General features: G+C 45.9%; 1 protein-coding gene across 16 annotated transcripts in view; it reads left to right on the top strand.

The window, feature by feature from the left end:
- The window catches only part of Ttll7 (tubulin tyrosine ligase like 7), a 123,511-nt gene that overhangs the window by 53,477 nt on the left and 48,440 nt on the right, over positions 1-21,594 (top strand). For 10 of the 16 annotated variants that reach the window (XM_039103873.2, XM_063282933.1, XM_063282927.1 and 7 more), the window contains 8 exons: positions 474-638; positions 2,368-2,526; positions 4,787-4,881; positions 9,973-10,120; positions 10,307-10,380; positions 11,355-11,490; positions 14,405-14,491; positions 19,386-19,578. In XM_039103873.2, coding sequence (XP_038959801.1) covers positions 474-638; positions 2,368-2,526; positions 4,787-4,881; positions 9,973-10,120; positions 10,307-10,380; positions 11,355-11,490; positions 14,405-14,491; positions 19,386-19,578 — 1,057 coding nt within the window. Of the gene's footprint in view, positions 1-473; positions 639-2,367; positions 2,527-4,786; positions 4,882-9,972; positions 10,121-10,306; positions 10,381-11,354; positions 11,491-14,404; positions 14,492-15,025; positions 15,611-19,385; positions 19,579-21,594 lie in introns of those variants that run through there. The other 6 variants (XM_039103880.2, XM_063282932.1, XM_063282931.1 and 3 more) reach the window with 2 other exon arrangements.

Below are 21,594 nucleotides of genomic sequence, written 5' to 3' on the forward strand. Positions count from 1 at the left end.
CCATTACTGAGTTGTCACTAGAGGGGCAGCAGGCACATGCACCCCCAGTCATCAGCAGGAGAATCGATGATGTTTCCAACCCCACAGCACCTTCAACACCATGCGAAATGATCCAGCAGGGAGGAAGCTTCTGCCCAGTTCTAGTTTGATTACTTTATTTCCTTTGAGCAGAGCATACAGTGTCTTCCACAGTAATGTCTAGTGTTGATGGGTACTCAGTGGCAGTGGCAACTGCCTGAACTGTTTTGGGGGTCACTGAACCCTCATTGATCAGCATTCTGCAGCTCACCCTCAGAACCAAGGGCTTTCTTTGCTCAGCCCATGCCTTTTAGGAAAAGCTTTCTGCATCAATGCTCGTCATCTCTGGGGTTAAGAACTTTAACGTTTTATCAAGTCTCTGAGGTTCTCTTTCTGGCTACACCACATGGTTGTGGCTCTCGCCGGTGGTGACCCTTTGCTCTTCCTCCTCACAGACCCAGTTATACATGCATCTGACCAACTACTCAGTGAACAAACACAATGAACGGTTTGAACGCAATGAAACGGAAGACAAAGGCAGCAAGCGTTCAATCAAGTGGTTTACCGAATTCCTACAGGCCAATCAACACGATGTTACCAAGTTCTGGAGCGATATCTCGGTAAGATTATTGTATTCTGTAACTGCAAATGTATATTCACTAGCATTAAATTTAAATACCAACAAACTTTTTTTTAAAAAAGAGTGTCATACCTGAGGTTGAGTAGAAGAGATTTTCTTGTGACAGGCCTTGGGAATTAAGAACTTCATTTCCAGGGAAAGGTATTTTTACCTTCAACAATCCCAGGGCATGGAGTTATGCTATCAGGAGAGGTACACAGGGTGTCACATAGGGTTTCAAATGGAAGGGAGAAGGAATGTGATATCTAAAATAGAATAGCAAGAAGTTTATTTTAAAGTAAGTGTGGAATTAGTTTTGAGGATGAAGTTTTGCTTGTTTATACGTTTATCATTTTACCACCCATCCACCCACCCACCTATTCAATCCATTCATCATCCATCCATCCATCCATCCATCCATCCATCCATCCACCCACCCATCCATCCATCCATCCACCCACCCTCTCTCCAATCCATTCACCCATCTACCTACTCATTAATCCAGAACATACTCCAGGCTCTCCCCTTCTGGCATTCTTTTGTCCTTCCTCACCATATGAGTTTGGGTCTTTGAGAGAGTTCCCGTGAAAACGTAACCTTCCATGCTGCCTTAGTCGGGGATGTCAGAGTGAAGGACCAGCCAGAGAGCAGTGGTCAGCTCTCCTCTTTACACTCTGGCTTTAGTCGTATTTTTCCCACCAGACTGAGTTAGATGGACGCGCTCAAGCAAGACTAGTGGAGGGTATGGAAATTAACTTCCGTTAGATCCCAAGGTATAATTTTTAGAGGTGAGCCTGGAATGTTAATGTAAGTCTCATAATCTCTGACACATTTCACGGTCTCTACAAATCAGGATACTTAGCTAGATGGTTACGAACAACCAGTCAGACGAGAATTATTTTAAAAACATTTCCAATGCATTATTACAACTGTGGAACTGCAGTGAATATGCAACCACTGAACACTGAACGTTGGGTGATGTTCAGTGCCTCTGGGTGACAACACTGAGCTTAATGCCTTTCTCCCCCTCTCCTGTGAAACTGCTTCTACCCAAAGGTAGGATGTTTGCCAGGAGCCATGAGAGGGATTCCTGAAAAACATCAGACCAAACACTTAGCGAAGGCTTGCTCTGTGCCTCGTGCTGGACTTTGTGTCAGGATCTGTACACGTGGAGGTCCCCTAAGGCTATTTGTGGAATGCTGCACCCTCCCTCAAATTTTTCCTCCTTGTAGTTCTTCTCCATTTGTACAGAGCTAGCATATACTCCTTTTTTTCTTATTTGCTTATGAATGCCTTTGAGCATGTCCAGTGCCAGGCACTATTATGGACAATGGGATGGTGCAAAAGAAAGAAAAATGTACAAGGATCTTGTTCAAACACAGAAAAGCATCAACTGGTTCCATGCCATAGGATGCATTTTCAAACATGGCTGCTCTTCAGGCTGGATGTGGAAGTCCTGTCCGGGATGGCACGGGAAGCTCAGGGAAAAGCCTGCAGGAAGATGGGACAGCACAGACTGGGTGGGACGGAGTGTCACCTACCAGAGAAAATCAGAGAGTGTGGCAGATAGATGGACGGACAAAGAGCAGCACTGGGGGTGGGTGGGGAGTGGGTGCAGAAGAGCTTGGGAGGCCGGTGCCAAAGAGGGTGCAGGTCTTCGCTAGGCCATGTTTTGAAAGTGAAACGCATCCGAGTAAAGCACTTGATGCCTTCCGTCACGATCTGAACAGGAGTTGGTGGTAAAGACGCTGATTGTAGCAGAACCTCATGTCCTGCACGCTTATCGGATGTGCAGACCCGGCCAGCCCCCCGGGAGCGAAAGCGTCTGCTTCGAAGTCCTGGGCTTCGACATCTTGTTGGATAGAAAGCTCAAGCCATGGCTTCTGGAGGTAAGGTGTTCTCTAAGACGTGTAAAGAGTTTATCACGGCCCTTAGTGTTTAAAAAACCGGGTTTCAAGTGTGTACTTGGCACAGGTGCCCCCAGCTCACTGGCTGGAATGAGGCCTGAGTGGAGCGTATGTGGGAGGGAGGGAGTGGAAATTCTGGGGCTAGAACGCTCCCGAGGATGAATGGATAGGATTTTCTATCCCGCCCTCTCTTTAATGTAGAGTGAGCGTGCTGATTCTGAGCTGTTGGCCGCTTACACAGTGAACTCTGGGTCTTATGTCTCCTCTGTGTGGGCACTGCCTCTGGACCCGTCTTTACTGTGTCTTTAAGCACTGCACGGAGAAGGGCTCCAGTTGACTGACTTTTCAGTACCCAGTGCTTAACACTGCAGGGGACAGACGTTCCCCCTTATGGCCATCTGATATTTCTGAAAACTGAATGTCTTTGGGTTTGGAGCCTGCACCATCTAGGTATTATTAATCTTACTATAAAATATCAACGTATGGAACAGTGTAACGTATATGAAGACAACCCTGCTTTTGTTTTGCCCAGTCACATTTATATCTGTGTCACGCATGAGGCACCTTAGAATCTTTGTCCAGCTCTCTCCCATCCAGATGCTCTCTCTAGGACCCCTGCTCTGTCATCACAGAAGGAACCTGCCTTCTCGAGGCCACTCCTTACTGTTTGTAGACATCTGTCTGGGAAACAGCACAGGAGGAGTTATGTTTTCAGGAACCCACTGCCACAGAAGCTAGAATCAGCCCTGCCCTTTCATTCCGGAGGGCTGTCCCTCTCAGGTTAGCTGTTTGACATAAGAAATCGCATCACGGTCTCCAGGTTCCCATAAGCAACCTGGATGAGTGTGACTGAGATCGTGATCCAAAATGCATTTTGGAGGAAAGTACACATTTTGAATTGGAGCAAGGGAGAGAAAGAGAGGAATGTATTCATATATTCTGGGCAAATTGCCTGTGTCACATGTCCAAGAATGTTCACTTTGCTGCTAGCTAGAATTTTAGTCCGGCTTGGGTCCTAGAAATAAGACCTGTGTGAGTTGTGTCGGCTCCCCTGCACCGGCCATTCCTGAATGGAGGAGTCGTCAACCGTCTGTGTCTTAACAAGGTCTGGAATCTTGCTCCCGAGATTGAACACATTGACCCCAGAACTCGTCCCCTGCCCGCTGTTGTCTTTTCCTCTGCTCCTGTCCTGGTCATTCATCCTTGACGGGTGGGGAGCGAAGGCACTCTCGTGGTTCACAAGGAGGAAAGGAAAGGATTGCTGGGAATAAGAACTTTATAAAACGCAAAGTGACCTTTGGAAGAGGCTTTGCTCACAGGAACTTTCCGATTAGCTGGCTACGTCACAGCGTACTGAACAGTTGAATTCTGTGTGTTTTTTTAAAGCTCCCAATAGACATTTTTTTATTCTCTATCCTTCGTGGTTTACATCTTACTCAGCTCAGAATCATTAATGTCAAGCATCCCATAGCATTGCTGTGTGTGTGGAGTGAATATTCTGCATGTTCAGATTGTTAAATGTACAGTGTGAGAGCCTGCTCTTCCTTTTGCAGCCTACGTGGGTCTCACCCACAGCGTTGAGACTTTCTGGCGCCACCGCGTGGAGTAAAGCGGAAGCTCTCTGAGAAGGGGAAATGCCTAGCTATTTAGAAGCTGGCCAAGGATTGGCAAACTTAAAGAAATTTCCAAGCACTGAAAACATTTTCAGGATGGAAAATTGTGTCCGGTCTGTTGTTAGGAGTGTTTTCCGAGTGGTTGAATCAATCCTTGCAGACATCAAGGGTAATAAATCACTACTGAGCTAGGTAGAGAGAAACCAAATTTATATTTTAGGAAGCAACAGAATTCACCAGGAAGATCTGAACAGAGGGAGCTGGTGGCGTCTACACGCTGAGCACACACGCATGTGTAACCATTACTGGGTTGGTAACACCTCTGTTATAGGTCTTCCTAGCTTTCACGGTCAGTTGTATTTGATTTCCCTAAGGCTTGATGGGTCAGTGGTTGAAGAGTGGTTAGGAAATTCTGGCGATTAGGAATGAACCCGTGGGTGGGGAAGCAGGTGCCTGCAGGTGTTTTCTGCAGTTCTTTGCCCTCGGCTAACAGAAAAACAGGCGCGGTGGTGAGGTCTAGGGCTTCTTCCACGAGGAGTCGGAGGCTCGTGACTGGGAATCCACATACATTTAAGAAACATGGCTGGGTTGTGTACTGATCTCCTCATTGCTTTCTCTGTGAATTTCAGATTAATCGAGCCCCAAGCTTTGGAACTGATCAGAAAATAGACTATGACGTCAAACGGGGGGTTCTGCTAAATGCACTGAAGCTGCTGAATATCAGGTGAGACATCTTCCTACTCGCCGGGGCCCCCCAAAATCTGGTGAGACTTTTCCTCACTTGCTGGGTCCCCCAAACATCTGGTGAGCCATTCCCCTGCTCATTGGGGGTCCCCTAAACATTAGGCGAGACTTTCCCCTGCTCGCTAGGGTAAACTATACATTCAGCTGAGCTTTTTCCCTGCTTACTGCTGTCCCCCCAAATATGGGGTGAACTTTACTCAGCTCCTCCCTGGGGTCTCTCAGACACCAGGTAAGCCTTTTCCATACCCACTGGGGCCTCCCCCGACACCAAGTGAGCCTTTCTCCCACGTGCCGGGGCTCCCAACTTTGGCAAAGATCAGGCACTCACACGAGAAACTGGCTTTGCATTGCGAATCTCTCATATTTTCTGTTTCTCATTTCGACTTTCTTCACTCCATTGTGCAAACCCACGTTGTTTTAACATGCCTTTTCATTTCCCCATGCCCACTGCCTTTGCTGCCCCATACAGTCCATTGCATCCTGTGGGAACTGCATTAAATCACAGACTTTATCATAAAGTACAAGGTCGGCTTGGTGTTGGTGTGGTAGGGGACCCTCTCTAACTTACCTTCCTTCTTCTCGGAGGAAAGACAAGAACCAGAGCCACTCAGGAAACCTTAAACAAGGATTCCTCCCTTCCTGGGGTCTTTCTTTTCTGTCTGGCTTCTGTACAAAAAGAGAAGATGTCATTGCTCAGTGAGACAACCAAGTGGGAAGGAAGATTGGAAGGGAGACCTGCTGGGGGCAGGGCCATGGTCCCAGGTATTTGAAATGCTATCACGCACGAAGGGCTTTTGACCCATTATGGAAGGAATTTGTTAGGGGAGGCAGGAAGATTGTTTGAAGCCAGCCTCTTTCATCAAGGAGAAAAGGAGAGAGAGAGAGAGAGAGAGAGAGAGAGAGAGAGAGAGAGAGAGAGAGAGAACGAGCTATTTAACTTAGCTGCCCCGTGCTGTGTGCCCGACTTCGACTTTTGCTGGGAGAAACCCAGCTCATAGCACCCGACTCTCATAGGGCCCTGACGATTGGGATTCTATACCTAGCTTATGGGATACTGTAAGGGATTCTTTTATTTAAAACTTTGCAAGCATTTAGCAGTTACTATCGAGACCTGGTTTTGTCTGGTAAGGCACCCGGAGAAAAGGACTCGAAGTCTGGCTGTTCATCCTCGCATGGCTTCTGCTGCTGGGCGGAAGGTGCATGCGTCTGCACTTTTAGTTTTGTAGTTGTCACTGCGCCTACCCGCTCCACGATCTTAGACTTTATCAGCTGCACCTTCTACATATTACAGTACCTTATGCTCAACTTACGGATATCCCTGGAGCATCTTCGGATTTATAAACGGTGACACTGATTCAGAAATTATCTGTAGATATTCTTGGTCACTTCAGAGGTCAGACAATGTAAGGGGCAAGAGATCTCTAAGTCTAGGAGCACGGAGCTTCCTCCATGTGTACCTTCATGTTCCCCACGGGACAGAGCGCGGGTTTTAATACTTAGAGCACACGTGTGTTGCGCACCTGTCTTCCCTCATCCAAGGGGGGCACCACAGCACACAGCACTTCATGGTCCACCCTTTCACCCCATATCTGCTGCTTCCCATCCCCCTGTTATGTCCTGGCTTCATTTCTCTTTTCTCTGTGTCAATTTCACTCATCCTTGTGAGCATGACACTGGAGTCCGTGAACCGTGTACCTATGAAGTGACAGACTGAGATGCGTTCTGGTGGCTCGGGCCCTGTCTGGAGCCCAGATCCCGCATTTATCATTGTCCGCTGACAGTGAGTGCTACACCATTATATTATTACTATAACTGTCACTGTCACTGTCACTATTATTGCCATTATTATTAGCCTAACCTGTGATTATAAATGCGTACTAAATCAGCAAGGAAGTGAATGAATGAATGGAAAATATTTAGCCCAAGTATGAGTAGAACTCAGGCTTTTCCTTCCGTCATACCTCTTGCATTATTTCCTTCTCCCCACTGCCGGTGATCACGTACACCTCCATCCCACAAATGTTAAATATGAACATAGGTACTCACTGGGCATTTAAAAAGCCTATTTCCTCTAGAGTTGATGAAGGACTTTTTACACGCCCCTTACTATCACCACAAATAGGTACATTTCTCTTATGTGTCCCAAAGGGCCACGCGCTCAACGTGACTATGACACCGGGGAACAGAGCAGTGCCAGGACTTCAGGTACCCCAGTGCTACCATCACATGACATACACGAGACAAGGGAGCGGTCCCTGGACGGACTCACAGAACAGTGCGTGTGGACCGTGGTGAAGACAGAAAGTGTTCCGTTGCTGTTGTCCGCTGGCTAAGGGCAACCATTCACGTGACAGTGATAGCAGCGGGGCGCAGTCCTCTTCCCCTTCCTCCTTTGTGAGGAATCAGCTAAACGTTGCCAACCCCATGGCTGCCACTTAGCTCTTCATGCTCCTCTCCCAGAGCAGGGTCAGCAGGCCCAAGCAGAGAGTCAACACTTGTAATAAACGCATGTCCAAATCCTTGGTGTAATTGGGGTAGAATTATGCTACTATTCCTTTCGTTCTAGCAAAGCTCTCCTAGGCTGAAGAAATTATATAGAGGATAGGTTTATCTGTCCCACAGTTCTGAAGGCCAAGGATATGCTTGCTTGCTTGCTTGCTTTTTCTCGGCTTCTCGTGAGGGCCTCATGCTGCGTCTCCTCATCATGGGAAAGGAGAAGGAACTCAAGCACATACTGAAGAGCAGGCGGGAGGTGGTGAGGCAGACTGGGAAGGTGGCGGGCTTGGTCAACAGTCAGATTTCACCGCCAGTCATTCAGCACCTAAGACTCAATTCAACTCAGAACTAACCCAGCGTTTCCAGAAACATGGATGACCCGTTCTTGGTGATTTCCCTAATCAGCTCGCTCTAGAGTCTTCCTCTAAAGGGTCTGTTAATTCTCAGGATGTTAGGTTGTAGAGCAAGCTCCCAGGACGTGGACCTCTGGGGCCAGACACCATGCATTATAGCATATGTATCGACTACTTTCGTGTCAATATTTCCTCTTAAAACCCATCTCAAGCCTCCCCTCCCCTCTTCTTAACTTCACCATCCTCTCCACCATTCTGTGCCCTGTATGTTGGTTTCTATCCTGTCTCCCATCCTGGCTAGACTGTCACCTCCACAAGGGCAGTGGACCCTCTGTCTGTTTTCGTACCCCTTGGGCCATAGCTAGTGTGGAGAATTTTGAACTAGAACACAAAGGGAGAACCTTGTAGTCTGGGAAGCGACTTGTTAAGAACTGAGGGAGGGGGAAGGTAGAGCGTCTTCCCATGTCTGCTGTGACCAGTGCAGGATGCACCACAGAGGAAGCAAAGGGGTGGAGGAAGCCCCCCGCCCAGAGACTCTCAAAGTTATGTGTGTCCACACAGGTGTGCATGCAGCTCTGGTGTGACCTGACTTGGGACCCTAGTGCTGTAGTAGAACCCAGGGTCGCTTGCTTGCCGGGTCTGCTGATCCAACCTGCAGATAAGAGTTAGAAAAGGAGGGTTGGGGATTTAGCTCAGTGGTAGAGCGCTTGCCTAGCAAGCGCAAGGCCCTGGGTTCGGTCCCCAGCTCCGGAAAAAAGAAAAAAAAAAAAGAGTTAGAAAAGGAAATGGGTTTGTTTACAGTTCTGACTGGAGCAGAAGGAGGGGCATTCCAAGCTCCGCCCAAGTCAACTATAGCTGTGCTATTATTTATAAGACTAAACAAAAGCCAGGAGACACCACCTTCGTCCACTTGGCTGAACTGCACAGCGGCCATTTTCTTGCAGGCCCTTCCTCTCCTATCACCCCAGCAGGATATGTAATAGAGAAACTCTGATGCTTCTTTTTTTTAACTAATAAAAGACCTCTATGAAGAAAACCAAAAAGGTCCCTCATTCCCGTGCCCCTCCCCCACTTTCCCTTTTTATTTTTCTCTCTTCTTTTTCCTTTTGTCTCTGCTATGTACAAGTGATCATTTTAGAAGAACTGGGATCTTAAACATGAGGATGATGTTGATGGTGGAGGTGATGATGATGACGATGATAAATATCTCAGCCCTGGAATTTCCTCTCCCCTGAGCACACTCAACCGGACCCACAGTCGTCATGGGAACAGAAATATTCTCAGTCACTAACACCAGGAATCTGTCTTGTCCCTCACTTTACATCTGTCCTTTCCCCAAACTATTGTCTTTGGAAGAGCCATCCTTAATGGCTTCAGCGGGACACTCTGTAGCTTCCACAACTCTTCCTTCTTCGAACTGAGCAGACAGCACCCGTCTTTCCCCTTTGATTGGCATCCATGTCAGAGTAACGGCAACAGAAGCTATGACGGTGTCTAAGATTAGGGATGAGGGCTCTGGTTACGTCTCTGTGGCTGAGGGCAGCATTTATTTTGCTTTTCAATTTCCTTTGGATTCTACCATGCTGCATCTGCAGTGGCAAAGAAAGATCTCAGACTTAGTCGGGCTCCACACGGGAGGGACAGGAGAGGAGGGAGGTACAGAGGCAAATGTCCCCAAGCAGGGCTTCTTCTCTGCACACAGGGGAGTTGTTGCTAAATACTCACAGTTGAGCAAAACAATGGGAGGGATGTGGAGTCAATTTTCAAGCGATGACACTCCCTGGGGTTCCAGACCTGTCTGGAAGTGCACGAAAGAGTGTTCAGTCTAGCAGAGTGTAAACAAAACAAATTGGGAGAAGGAGGAGAGAGACACATTTGTCAATTACCTAGATTAAGTCTGGAGGGGGAAACAAAACACATCAGTGTGGCTTACGTTTAAGAGAGAGGGAGACAGATTCAGCATTTAATTCACCAAAGACTATAGATGTTGCATTTCCAGGATGAACTATGAAGCCAGGAGCTGTGGACTCTTCAAGATATACAGGATTTCTATCTCCTTCCATACAGAGCCCCTTTCCTTGATGGTTAGATGTATGTGAAGATATCATCTTACCAGTTCTCTTCCTGGTTCAGCATGTGTCCTCACCTGCAGCTCCTTCTCAGGGGGATGCCATCAGAAGTTCTCTGAGGTGAGAGTCACGGTCTTGTGTTTTACATTTCAGGACCAGCGATAAAAGGAAAAACTTAGCCAAGCAAAAGGCAGAGGCTCAGAGAAGGCTGTATGGTCAAAATCCAATAAGAAGGCTTTCGCCAGGCTCCTCCGACTGGGAACAGCAGAGGCACCAGCTGGAGAGGCGGAAAGAAGAGTTGGTATGGGCGCCAGGCTTGGGGTCTTGGCTTTTTATTCCGACTTGTGCTGTGGCAGAGTGAACCCATGCTAGGCAAGCGGTCTGCCACAGAGCCGCACTCCGGCCTGCTGGGGACATTTTAATGACTCCTTAACAATTTCAACTGCATGACCTAGCATAATTTTTATAAACATCTGTTCATTTTTAGAAAGAGAGACTCCTTCAAGTACGAAAGCAGATTTCCCAAGAAGAACATGAAAACCGACACATGGGGAATTACAGGTAGACACTGCTGCCAGTTTGTTTTGTTGTTGTTGTTGTTTTGTTTTTCTGAGACCAAAGAGGTGGTACTTCATTCTAACCTTTTTCTGTGTATTTTAAGAGCTGTGCTTGCTTTGTTAGAAACAGCTTTCACACACTATGTTTCAGAACACGAAAGGGTATCTGCAGGTAGATGGCTCTGGCTTGACGGAGCTCCCGTTGGCTGGCCCAGCTTCTGCTCTGCCCGGAGAGTCTTTCAGCCAACCTTTTCTGTGACTGTCCTTGGTCATTATGTAGTATTTTAAGAACAGCAAATGTCAAGGCTCCTAGTACTCTTTCTGGCAGTTTCTGGCGACTGCTGTACTTCCTTAACAACTAGGCAAACTAAGAAAGCATTTGAAGGAGATGGGAGAGTGGGTGAGGGAGATTGTCACAAAATACCCCTGGAAAGAACAAAGAGGAACTCCTTAATATTATGGGAAAGATGGTCCCTCCTCCCAGCCTGACATTGCCACATGAGGACTTAGCAAAGGGCGGGGAAGGGGGTTCAGATTTTCTTACCCTTTCTGGTAGACAGTCTTCCCTGACGTCAACACCTCCATAGCAGCCAGGAGAGGGGAAGATACTTTTCCCATTCTGCCTCCACTCTATTTTCATTTCCTTACCCCTGAAAGATTGTTCAGACGAGTACATGCAATCCTACATACTTGTTTGTATGTTGAGACTGTGTTATCCCAGCTCCTCAGGACACTTACCAAGTTCAGTATTTCACCAACTTCTCCAGTCACCATTCTTCAAACACTTCAGGGAAACTTCTCTCCATAAATGTTAAGTGGTGTACCAGATGGCTACCCCTTAACCATCCACATCTGTTTCTAGCACCTAGGTGGCCCAGAGCAGGGAGGGCGACGGCCTTTTAAACCTGGTGATCTTGACTACTGAATTGGGTTAGACTCTTTTAAGCAAATGGGTTTCTCTGATTTCCTTTCCTGTAGGAGAATTTATCCTCCAGAAGATAAAACACTGCTTGAGAAGTATGAAGGTCTGCTGGCTGTCGCCTTCCAGACCTTCCTCTCGGGAAGAGCGACTTCCTTCCATCGAGAGATGAACAATCCTCTGAAGAAGATGCGGGTGAGGATGAGCTTTTGCGTACAGCGAAGGGAGAGCCAGGCAGTGTGTCCTTAGCAAAGGACCCAGCTTAGGCTGAAGATATGGCTCAGTTGGTAGAAGCGTGAAGATCTGATTCCAAATCCTCTATACCCAAGTACAAAGCCTGTTGTAAGCACGCATGTGTCTGTAACCCCAGCCTCATGGCGCATAAACAGGAAGATCCCTGGGCATTACCAGCTGCCAACCTGGTTCAGATTCAGGGAGAGACCCTGTCTCAAGGGAACGAGGCGGAGTGGTAGACACAGAACCCTCACTGACTTCTGTACACACAAACACACACATACAAACACATGCACACACATGCATGCAAGTAGACATACATAAACACACACACATACATGTACACACACAAGCATGCATACAGACATACACACATACATATATACACATGTGCACACATATTTGCATACAGAGATACACAGACATACACACATGCACATATACCTGCACCGACATCCACAAAGACATATGCACAAACATGCACACATGCACATACACATGTACAAATATACACATGTACACATACAAGCATGCACACAGATATATACACATAAACACACCAATACATTCACAAACATACACGTACACACACTTTTACTTGCACAGAGACACATGTGCATGCACATAGAGTCGTACACACATGCACATAGACCTATACATACACACACATACACACACATACACACATACACACACATACACACACATACACACACATACACACACATACACACACATACACACACATACACACACACATACACACACATGGTGGACACCAGCTAAGCTTTACATATAGAAACACTTTACCTTTATGATGTTCTTGATTCTTTTCTTCTTAAGAGGTGGTCACATTTCAGAGCTAACCAAGTGGCTTCATCAATAAGATGCATAACAGGACACACTTCAGGCAGATGATTCTGATAGTGTGTTGTAATTTCATTATATTATAATGAAATGCCTTCTGACATAGATGTGTGTATGAAACTGGATAAAGAAACCCATGGAGGTAACCCAGTGGCCTGTGACGTTCTTCTTTTAACTACAGCTAACACTGCAATAGTTTTTCTTGATGCTACATAGACTTGGCAAAGAGGAGAAGTTAAGATTCCACCCCTTACTTGAGTGTGACAGCACAGGCGTGCCTTACTAGCAATTGGGAGACTGAGGCAGAAGGGTTGCCCGGGTGGCCTATTGAGTTCAAGAGCAGCCTGGGCTCCAGAACGAGGCTGTGCCTTGGAAATCCTAAGCACAAGCACACACCCTCATGTCTTTCTTCCGTTTACCTGTTCAGTTTCCCCATTTCCACTCCTCTGTGTCATCCTCCTCTCTCCTCCTCCCCCTCCCTCATTTTTCTTTCTCACCCTCTCTCCATCCTCCCCAGCCCTTTCTGCCTTCCCTCCCCCTTTGTCCTCGTCTATTGGTAATCCATTGCATTATAACAAACCTCTGCGTTTATTTGCTTATTGTGTGGCCCTGGCAGGTAGCAGCTGAGTGGTTCCCTGGGCTGATCTTACCTAGCAGTGATCTGTGTAGGGCGGACATGATTGCATTTGGCCAGGGATAGAATGTCATGGCGGCCTCAACCGCATGTCTAGGCAATTAGGTAAGGTGTTGGCACACCTCGGAGCCGGATGAATGTCTCTATTTTTGTGTGTGCTCTCAACAGACAAGCTAGCTGGGTCTCTTAATATATCATCCCGGTAATGACAGTCTTAACTCAGTAGAACTCATCTATGATGACTTTGAGTCTGCTCATCTTTGCTGGGATTCGACAGAGGTCCCCAAGTGGAAAGTGACCAGTCCTGTCTGCTCTCTAGGGAGGAACCTCTCTCTTTCTGGAGAGTTGAACTCCTTTTCACTTTGTTCACCTGTAGCTTTCTTTTTTAAAATATATGGCTGTTTAGTTTATCTGGAGTTTTTAGGATGAAAACATTGTTTTGTATGATTTTTCTTCTGAATAAAATTAGACTCCTTGAGATTAGTTTTGGGTTTCTAAAGATGCTGTCCATATAATCCAGTGTAGGATCAGAGCCCGAGGCTTTTTAGATTTTTATAGCTATCTTTCCTAGATTGGAATGCATTTCTACTGTGGGTGGTGACTCCTCCTTTCTTTCAATAAACTTGAAGGAGATTTTGAAGTAGAAATCACCATATGTGATCATAGTTTTGCCCGTGAGGAGGTCTGGATCCCGCAATGAGGTGGCTGTCTTTGCCCCTCAGTACAGCTGCGTAGGTTCGCTCCACTCCCCGTGTTGGTGGGTGGTCTTATAGTTTTCCCTTTGATTTCAGAATAGATTCAGAGGCTCATAAGAGAAGGCTATTGGGATACTAAGAGATTTCCTCTACCAGTAACAGGCACTGAATCAAAATATTTCGTGAGGCTGTAAAAATATTCTTGCGATAATTAATATATTTCTAAGCAGCTTCGTTACATGGTACCCATTAAAATTCTAACATTAAAATTTTCCTAAATGAAACTCTCGGCCAGCTTTCATTCTCTGTTTCCTGTTTTGATATTAAGCTGTGGTAGTCAGTGGAGGAATGATCAATGGGATGAAGTCTGGAAGACAAACATGAGCTTTACACGTCTTAGTGTCTAGTGAGCTGGTTCGTTTAGGTTGGGTTGAGATTTTAGTAGTAGGCTGGGAAGTTCATGCTTGCTTATGATAGCACACACACTTCATCCCTGCATTGTGTTTATCAACAGATTTTGGTAAAGTTTCTTGAAGTTTAATGTGTCTTTCTTTGATCTGAGAGAGCGCCACTACGTAGGTTCTAGAATAACCACCGCACACCAACTTGTAGAGATTAATGACCTCGTCCAAATGTCCCTGTTCCTCTAGTGATCAGCATTCTAATCATGTTTTTGAAGGAGGAAGATCTTCTGGATCTCCTGGAACAGTGTGAAATCGATGATGAAAAGCTGATGGGGAAAACCACCCGGGTCCGAGGACCGAAGGTGAGATGACGGTGCCCAAGTCCATGTCACGAGTGCAAGTGATCTCTGCACTTCACGTTACAGTTAGGATGCGTTTTTCATAGGAACTTCAGGAACTTTGGGTTCAGTGAAGGCAACACCGGGCAAATGGCATTTCCTCACACTCATGAGCCTTGTTTCATTAATTTTGGTTCATCCCCAAGTGCTAATGAATGCCTGGAGATTCATATAGGCTGGGTTTAGGAGGACTACTCTTATTCTAAATTCAGCATGCGGGATTATAGATAAGGCAGATTATGCCACTAGAGGGACATTAACAGGGAGCTCTCCTGTCTGTTCACTTAGTTTCCATACAATGTGAAGGCCCACACTGCATGCTGAGTGTAAGCCTAGAGTTTTCAAATCCTACTTCTTTAACCTGGGTTCTTTAGCCTCCCCTCTAGACCACCACCCACCAGAGAAAGGAGAAAAGAAAGGTTAAGAGGAAATGGGGTTTGAGGATCTGTTTAGAAACAGTTCTTTGGGGGGGGGCACAATTCCAATCTTCGTTGTCAGCAGTCCAGCTCACTATCAGCACACCAAACACGAGTCAGCAGCGGCAGTCCAGTTCACTCAGCAAACACCAAACACGAAGCAGCAGCCGCGGTTCAATCCAGAAGAAACCGAGAAGCTCTCCTGAGCGGAAAGAAGCCCCCGGAATTTCAGGAGACATCCTTTGGCGAGTTACTCTCTATGAAGTCAAGAAGAGCAAAGATCAGCTGCACAGTGCAAGGCGAACCAATTCAAGACAGCCTTCAGCAAAGACTAGCGAAGAGGAGCAAAGCGACCTAATACGAGAGCTTCGTCACACTGTCTGTGGGGCTATGCTTATACTCTTTCCAACTGTCTCTCACCCGTCTGCTTCAGCTAACAGCACTCCACATAACTGAGTCCCCAAAGACACCAGAAATTTCCATTTCAGTTGAGTGTAATTCCGTTCTCCCTTTTCTTGCCCGTTTTGTTTCTCCTATTAGCTTCCCCAGTCTTCCTCAACAATTTTTTTACTTTTATTCTCATACAAAGTATATGTACATGATTTATTGTATCTATATAAAAATGCAGTAACCACAACCGAGAGAAAAATATACGATATTTGTCTGAGCCTGTCTTAATTCACATAACGCGGATATCCCAGTTGTGCGTGTTCCTATAGACAACACAAATTTGGCTTACTCATGGCTGAAAATGTTTATTGTGTACACGAAGCCACATTTCCTCGTCCATTGCTCTGTTGTTGACATTTAGGGTCAGCGACGTAGCCCAGCCATTGCGAACAGTGTGGTAATAAGTGCTGCTGTCAGGAATCTCTGCAGTGTCTTTGGGAGCCTTTCCTTTGCTGACACAGTGACATTGACAGAGCGTTCTTACAAACAGACGCAGTTCTTAGGAGTGGGGGCACTGTTGCGTAGTCAGAAGAGAGGCCCGGGTTTGCCTCACTCACCGTCTGTGATGTTGCTTCCTCGGTTTAGTCTATGAGATGTTCCTCACCAGCAGGGAAGCACGAAGTTGAGTTTGTGAGATCACAGACACTTCTCAGTGCGTACTTCACTTACACTTCAGCGTTGCCGAGCCATCTCACCATCCACACACACGCTCATGATCTGTTAGGCTCGTATGCTTGAATACCTGTCCACTAAAACACGCAGGCGTGCTTTATTAAACATCAAACACACAGGTGTGCTTTAATACTTGTTCAGTATGACAAAGAGGAAGAAAAAAACACTGATGCAATGCTGGACTGATTACAAACTCCCTAACTAGCCTGCATCATGCTACGTTGTGTGAGCTTGCCCCTGCACCACTATGCAGACTTAAGTTTGAGTCTACTTAAACTTCCCCTCGCGCCCCCTCTTTCCCATGAGTGATGCTGTTTCAGAGCCGTTGTGACAAATCATTCTTGGTGTGAGGTTGTGTGCACTTTTAGGGTCTCTCCTCTGCAGCACCTAAGAGCGTCTAGTACATTGCACATTCCCAAATCTATTGGTCAAGATTGTTGAATGTGTCCAAAATGTTCCCACTGGCTAGTTGAAGAGGGGACAGGTAACTGTCAAAGCAAGGTGTACATGGTGAGTATGCAGTGTAAATTAGGAGGGTTGCCTGGAGACAGCCTTCTGGACTGGAGGCGTTTCCACTGGAAACCGATTTGCAAAATGAGCCTTGCTCACAAGGGTTAGGGGACACGAAAGGCAGAGCCTTGGGGTTGTGATACTGTGTGGGTCGAGTGTGATGGAGGTGTGGAAGTCTGTGGCACGCTTCAGGAGCAAGAACTGAAAATGATAACAAGGCAATCCTGTCAAGGGACACCTTGTGAAGACCTCGGATGTCACGGATTATTCTGAAAGCTGAACATCCGTGTGAAACAAGTATGTTTAGATTGTCTGAGAAAGTGAATGCCTTTATACATCATGGCTCCATTGGGGGAAACACTCGAGGAGTTTTAAAGCTTTGTCTGTCTTAGAAGTATCTTGCATCAACCAGTTCTTCCACTAGAGTTCCTGAACTGTACATAGCAGTCGTAATCGTATGGCAAAGCCAACTTGGGATAGCCTGGGGACACAGCATTGATGGTAGAAAGGCATGGGCAAAGGCCCTTGGCATCTTATTTTCCTTATGTAAGACTTGCTGTCCAAATCAAAGCAATAGAGGTTCCAGGGAAGAACCTACATCACATATTTTTCCAACTTCTCTCATTCTAGGTAAACAGGAGGAATTAACGGTGTATTTGGTGAAGTGAAATGAACTGGGAAATCCTTCACTTGTTAAAGTCAGAAGAATTTCTAAACAGCTGAGAATAGCATAATTACTGTAGAAGTGTATTCATAAATTTTTATTTAAGTTTTATCATGGTGTCTAAAGTGGCCCAAACTTCTAAAAAGAACTCCCATTTCAGAGAGACAGTGCTTCATGGTGAACAGTGGTCACTAAGGTCTTAATTAGTTGAAGAATATTTTTGTTAAATCAACTTTGTACAGGATAAATAGTATTTATACTATACTATATATAGTATTTTACTACACTATATATAGTATTTTACTATACTATATATTTGCCATACTATATATAGTAAACAATGTTTGAGAATTTGGGGAATATTAATTAGCCACACAAAGCATTAGCGATGTTCTTAAGTTGGTAAGTACACATTTGTTTTATCTATACCTATACATATTTTTACATCTGCCCTGTTTCATAATAAAATTACATAGCATAATTTATGTCATAACTTCACGCCACTTTCAAAATTCTGTCATACGGTTAGAGCGCAACTGGGATTTTAAATTGCCAGGACTCCTGTTTGCTCATTGCTTGAATGGTATGTTGGTCAAAAGTCCTAAATGTTTGCATGACCAGCGCTTCAGTGGCCCCACTTCCTCTATGGTTCCCTGGTAGGGTTGAATAATTATGTAGTCCGGGTCGTTGGGAAACTTGAAGCTGTGCACTGCTGGAAAGGAGGGCGCTCCTGCAAGCCTAATCTCTCCTCTGTCCCTTTGGGGTACGCTAAACTTCTGCAGAGCCATCTTTTCTCTAAAGTTCATGTTTGTCAAGGTCGTCAACGTGTTTGATGATTGTGTTGCTGGCAAAGATTTTTATGCATTTCCATTTGAACATTTTTGGTCGTCTGTGAATATTAGGCCATCAGAAGGAGAGCATGTGCTTAAAGACAAGTTGGTACCTAGTGTGTTCAGTTCCTTTTCCATTTTGGTTATATTTCATCCTTCACACAGGCTGTCACTTTAAGTCATCATGTTTGGCTTGCTCTGGGTTCTAGACGCTTCTTGAAATGCTTCTCTTCCTTTCTTATTCTACACTGTCACACTGAAGGGACAGTTTTTCCCCCACAAATTCCCACGACACCCATGGAATTCATTATGGTATACAATAACATCAAAACCACCGGTACACAACCGCAGAAGCCTGTCTCCTCAGGAACAGGAGGTGTACGATGTGTGCAGCAAGCAGCTTTAAAACAACTGAGAGACAGAGCTGTCTGGTTCTCCATTCCGTACACTCTATCGTCTCATCTCTCCCCTGCTCCTTAACCTGGCATCTTTAGAAGCATGTATCACAGGGAGTGGAAGCAGGTTGATTCCGTGAGAAATGTCAGGGCGCAATACTATGACCGTCAGATCCGTGCAGAGTCACTCTTCTGCATCCTGGCCCTCTTCCAAAAGTTTCACACCACAGTGATTTTCACATGTCGTGTTGTAGTCTCTATGAAGTGGATAACACACACACACACACACACACACACACACACACACACACACACGCAGGCTTGGAGAGTCTGGCCGTGGGTCCAATTCCAAGGAAAATAAATAGATGGATAAATAAATAAATATGAATCGTGAACTCGCCATATGTGTAAAGCTCTACTTCCTGGACATTACCTGAGTGAATAGATCTTGGGCTATGTTTCAGTGCGTGGTGTTCTAATGGATTTTCTTGTTGCTGCTCTCTTAGTCCTTTTGTCCTTCTTGCCTCTCTTTCTCCCTCCCCACCTCCCACCCACATTTTAATTGGGTAGGGCCTGATGTCTAATCTTAGGCAGAGTCAGGAAAGCTGATCATGTTTGGGATTATCTATATTTTTTTGAATATTAAACACTTCCCCTCACTCCTTGTTTTTATTTACCGAAACTCGCCGTTGTTTATCACAGTCATGTAGAAACAGCCTTGTCCTCACCAGGACTGAGCCATACATAGTATGCTAAGCCAGGCTCACAGCTGGGGCATGCTGTACTGGCTGAAAGGCAGGGAGCAGCAGAGAGGGGTTCCTGTCACCACTAATGGGTGGAGAGCATGGGCAGGCGGGGGTGGGGTTTAAAAACAGTTCAGTGTGCAGTGGGGTTCTAACCAATCATGTCCCTCCGTTTCAGCCCCTGTACTGCATGCCAGAGTGTGCGGAAGTCATGAAGATGCAGAAGTATTACGGCAGCAGTGACAGCAGCTACGATAGCAGCGGCAGCAGCAGCAACTCTGATCTGGACGAGAGCGATAAAGAACTGTGTCAGAAGAGACTAGACCAAGTCCCATATAGCTTTAAGCACAGCAAGCTATTCCAGCAATCCAGTAAGTCAATCTCTCCTACGTTGGTTGAGGAAGAACTCTAGACTCGAAACTCTTGAACTCAATAAAAAGTCCTTGGGCCAAAAGAAGCATTGTCCTGTGTGAGGAGACCTGTGTTCTCTCCCCTGTCTCTCCCTAGCCAGAGCTTGGGTCCACCCTCAAGCCCTCTCAACTTCTGCAAGAAGGAACTGGGTTGAATTGAGGACCCTTCCCTCCATCCCATAATGTGCCCGTTAAGTCGTGGCCTGGGTTTTGTGGATGTGCCATAAGGCTTCTTCTAGGTGGAAGGCGTTCTTTTTTTTTACGCCCACATCGTTGTCCGTCACTTACTTTGTTTGGTATGGCTACTTACTTTTAAACATCTCTCAGGCATTTGGCTTGCTACGTCTGTGAGCCCCAGAACCCGGAAGTAGTCGACATTTTGCTCCCTCTAGCTTTCTTGCTGGGTAAGCATTTAATCAGGGCCTTGGGTGCATCACAGCTTTTCTTCTACCCCATTCCCTTCAGCTATCTCCACTCTCTCCCTTTCCTTTCCTTACTTCAGTGCCAATGGCCGTGGGCCAGCCTCTGATTTGTCACTCACCCTTAAATAGCCAAGCTAATACCCCCCGTCGTTTTCCAGCCTTTTTTGAAAAACACCTTCTTGCTGCTACCTCTGGCCTAGGACTGCCCTAAGACCCGTGTCACATGTCACCTAGTGCCTCAAGGGTCCACTGGATTCTCCAGCTCGGCAGTGTAGTGAACAGGGCAGGAGGTTTTGCAGAGCTGATCTCCAGCCCTGGTTAGCGTATGTGGGTCCTGGCCATGCATCTTAAAACTGGCCTTTGAGACTTGTAGGAAAGAACCCAAGGAATGAAGAACTAAGACAAAGAAGAATCAGAGAAACAACCCGAACATCCCATCAAGATGCACGCACCCACTGCTCCTGTCATGGAAGGTTTGGGTATTTAGCAGGGAATCCACCTTATTGATTGATAGACCGAAGCACCAGCCATTGATAGCCATTACAGTCCTTCAATTCTTTTCCTGAAGGACTTTGACTTGGTTTTTATTTTGGAAGCTGGCGGTTTTATGTCCAGGTTTTGCTGGATTTTTAGATCGCTTTGTCTGTCAACTAATGTGACTGTTATTTGCTAGCACGAACTGATGAGGGTCAGGGAGAGAAAAGACCCAGCTCTGAGATCGTACTATGCTCTGGGACCGAGAGGTTCAAGAACCAAGATTGGAGTGTAGCATAACAAAGTGGGATGCAGAATTAAAACAGGTTTTTATGTAGAAATCTTTATTTTAAGTCAGCCTAATTCAACTACATATTTATCTCCTTATTGTATCTTTTGGTGGGGGTTATAACAAGGGTCTTGCTATGTTTTGTGTTCTCTCTTTAATCTTATGCCAGGTACATCATAGCCACAAATCCTCTAATGAACAAGGGCGAAATCCAGATCACCAGTAACACTTCCTTGTGTAGATCGTGCACTTAGGGTATTGTTAAAACCTCACAAAACAACATAAAACACTTTTTTCCTCACACCATTTATAGGTGGAAGTCACAACCATGTTTCCTAATCTATTCAGAGCCACCGGCGTATCTAACCATTTTAGTTTTCTTGTCTGAATTTCCAGGGATGTAGGTGATAAGGGAGAAACTGAGACGGTGACATTTTCCTTCTTCCCCATGAAGGTTCTTCTCACGCAATCTCTACCCAAGACCTGTAGCTGGGAGAAAAATGGTTTAGGATCCTTCCTTCCTTCCTTCCTTCCTTCCTTCCTTCCTTCCTTCCTTCCTTCCTTCCTCCCTCCCTCCCTCCCTCCCTCCCTCCCTCCCTCCCTCCTTCTTTCCTTCCTTCCTTCCTCTCTGTCTTTTTCTTTCATTGTTGTGAACACGACCTTTGCATTATTGTTGTATGTTAAATACGTGACCATCGTAACTAATGCCTTTTAAAGGTAGAACAGTGACATATTCCTATACAGAATTCTGTTAGTCACAGGTACAGAAGGAAGCTAAGACCGCAACAGAAG

This window comes from Rattus norvegicus, chromosome 2, assembly GCF_036323735.1.
Source record: "Rattus norvegicus strain BN/NHsdMcwi chromosome 2, GRCr8, whole genome shotgun sequence".
Taxonomy (NCBI): domain Eukaryota; kingdom Metazoa; phylum Chordata; class Mammalia; order Rodentia; family Muridae; genus Rattus; species Rattus norvegicus.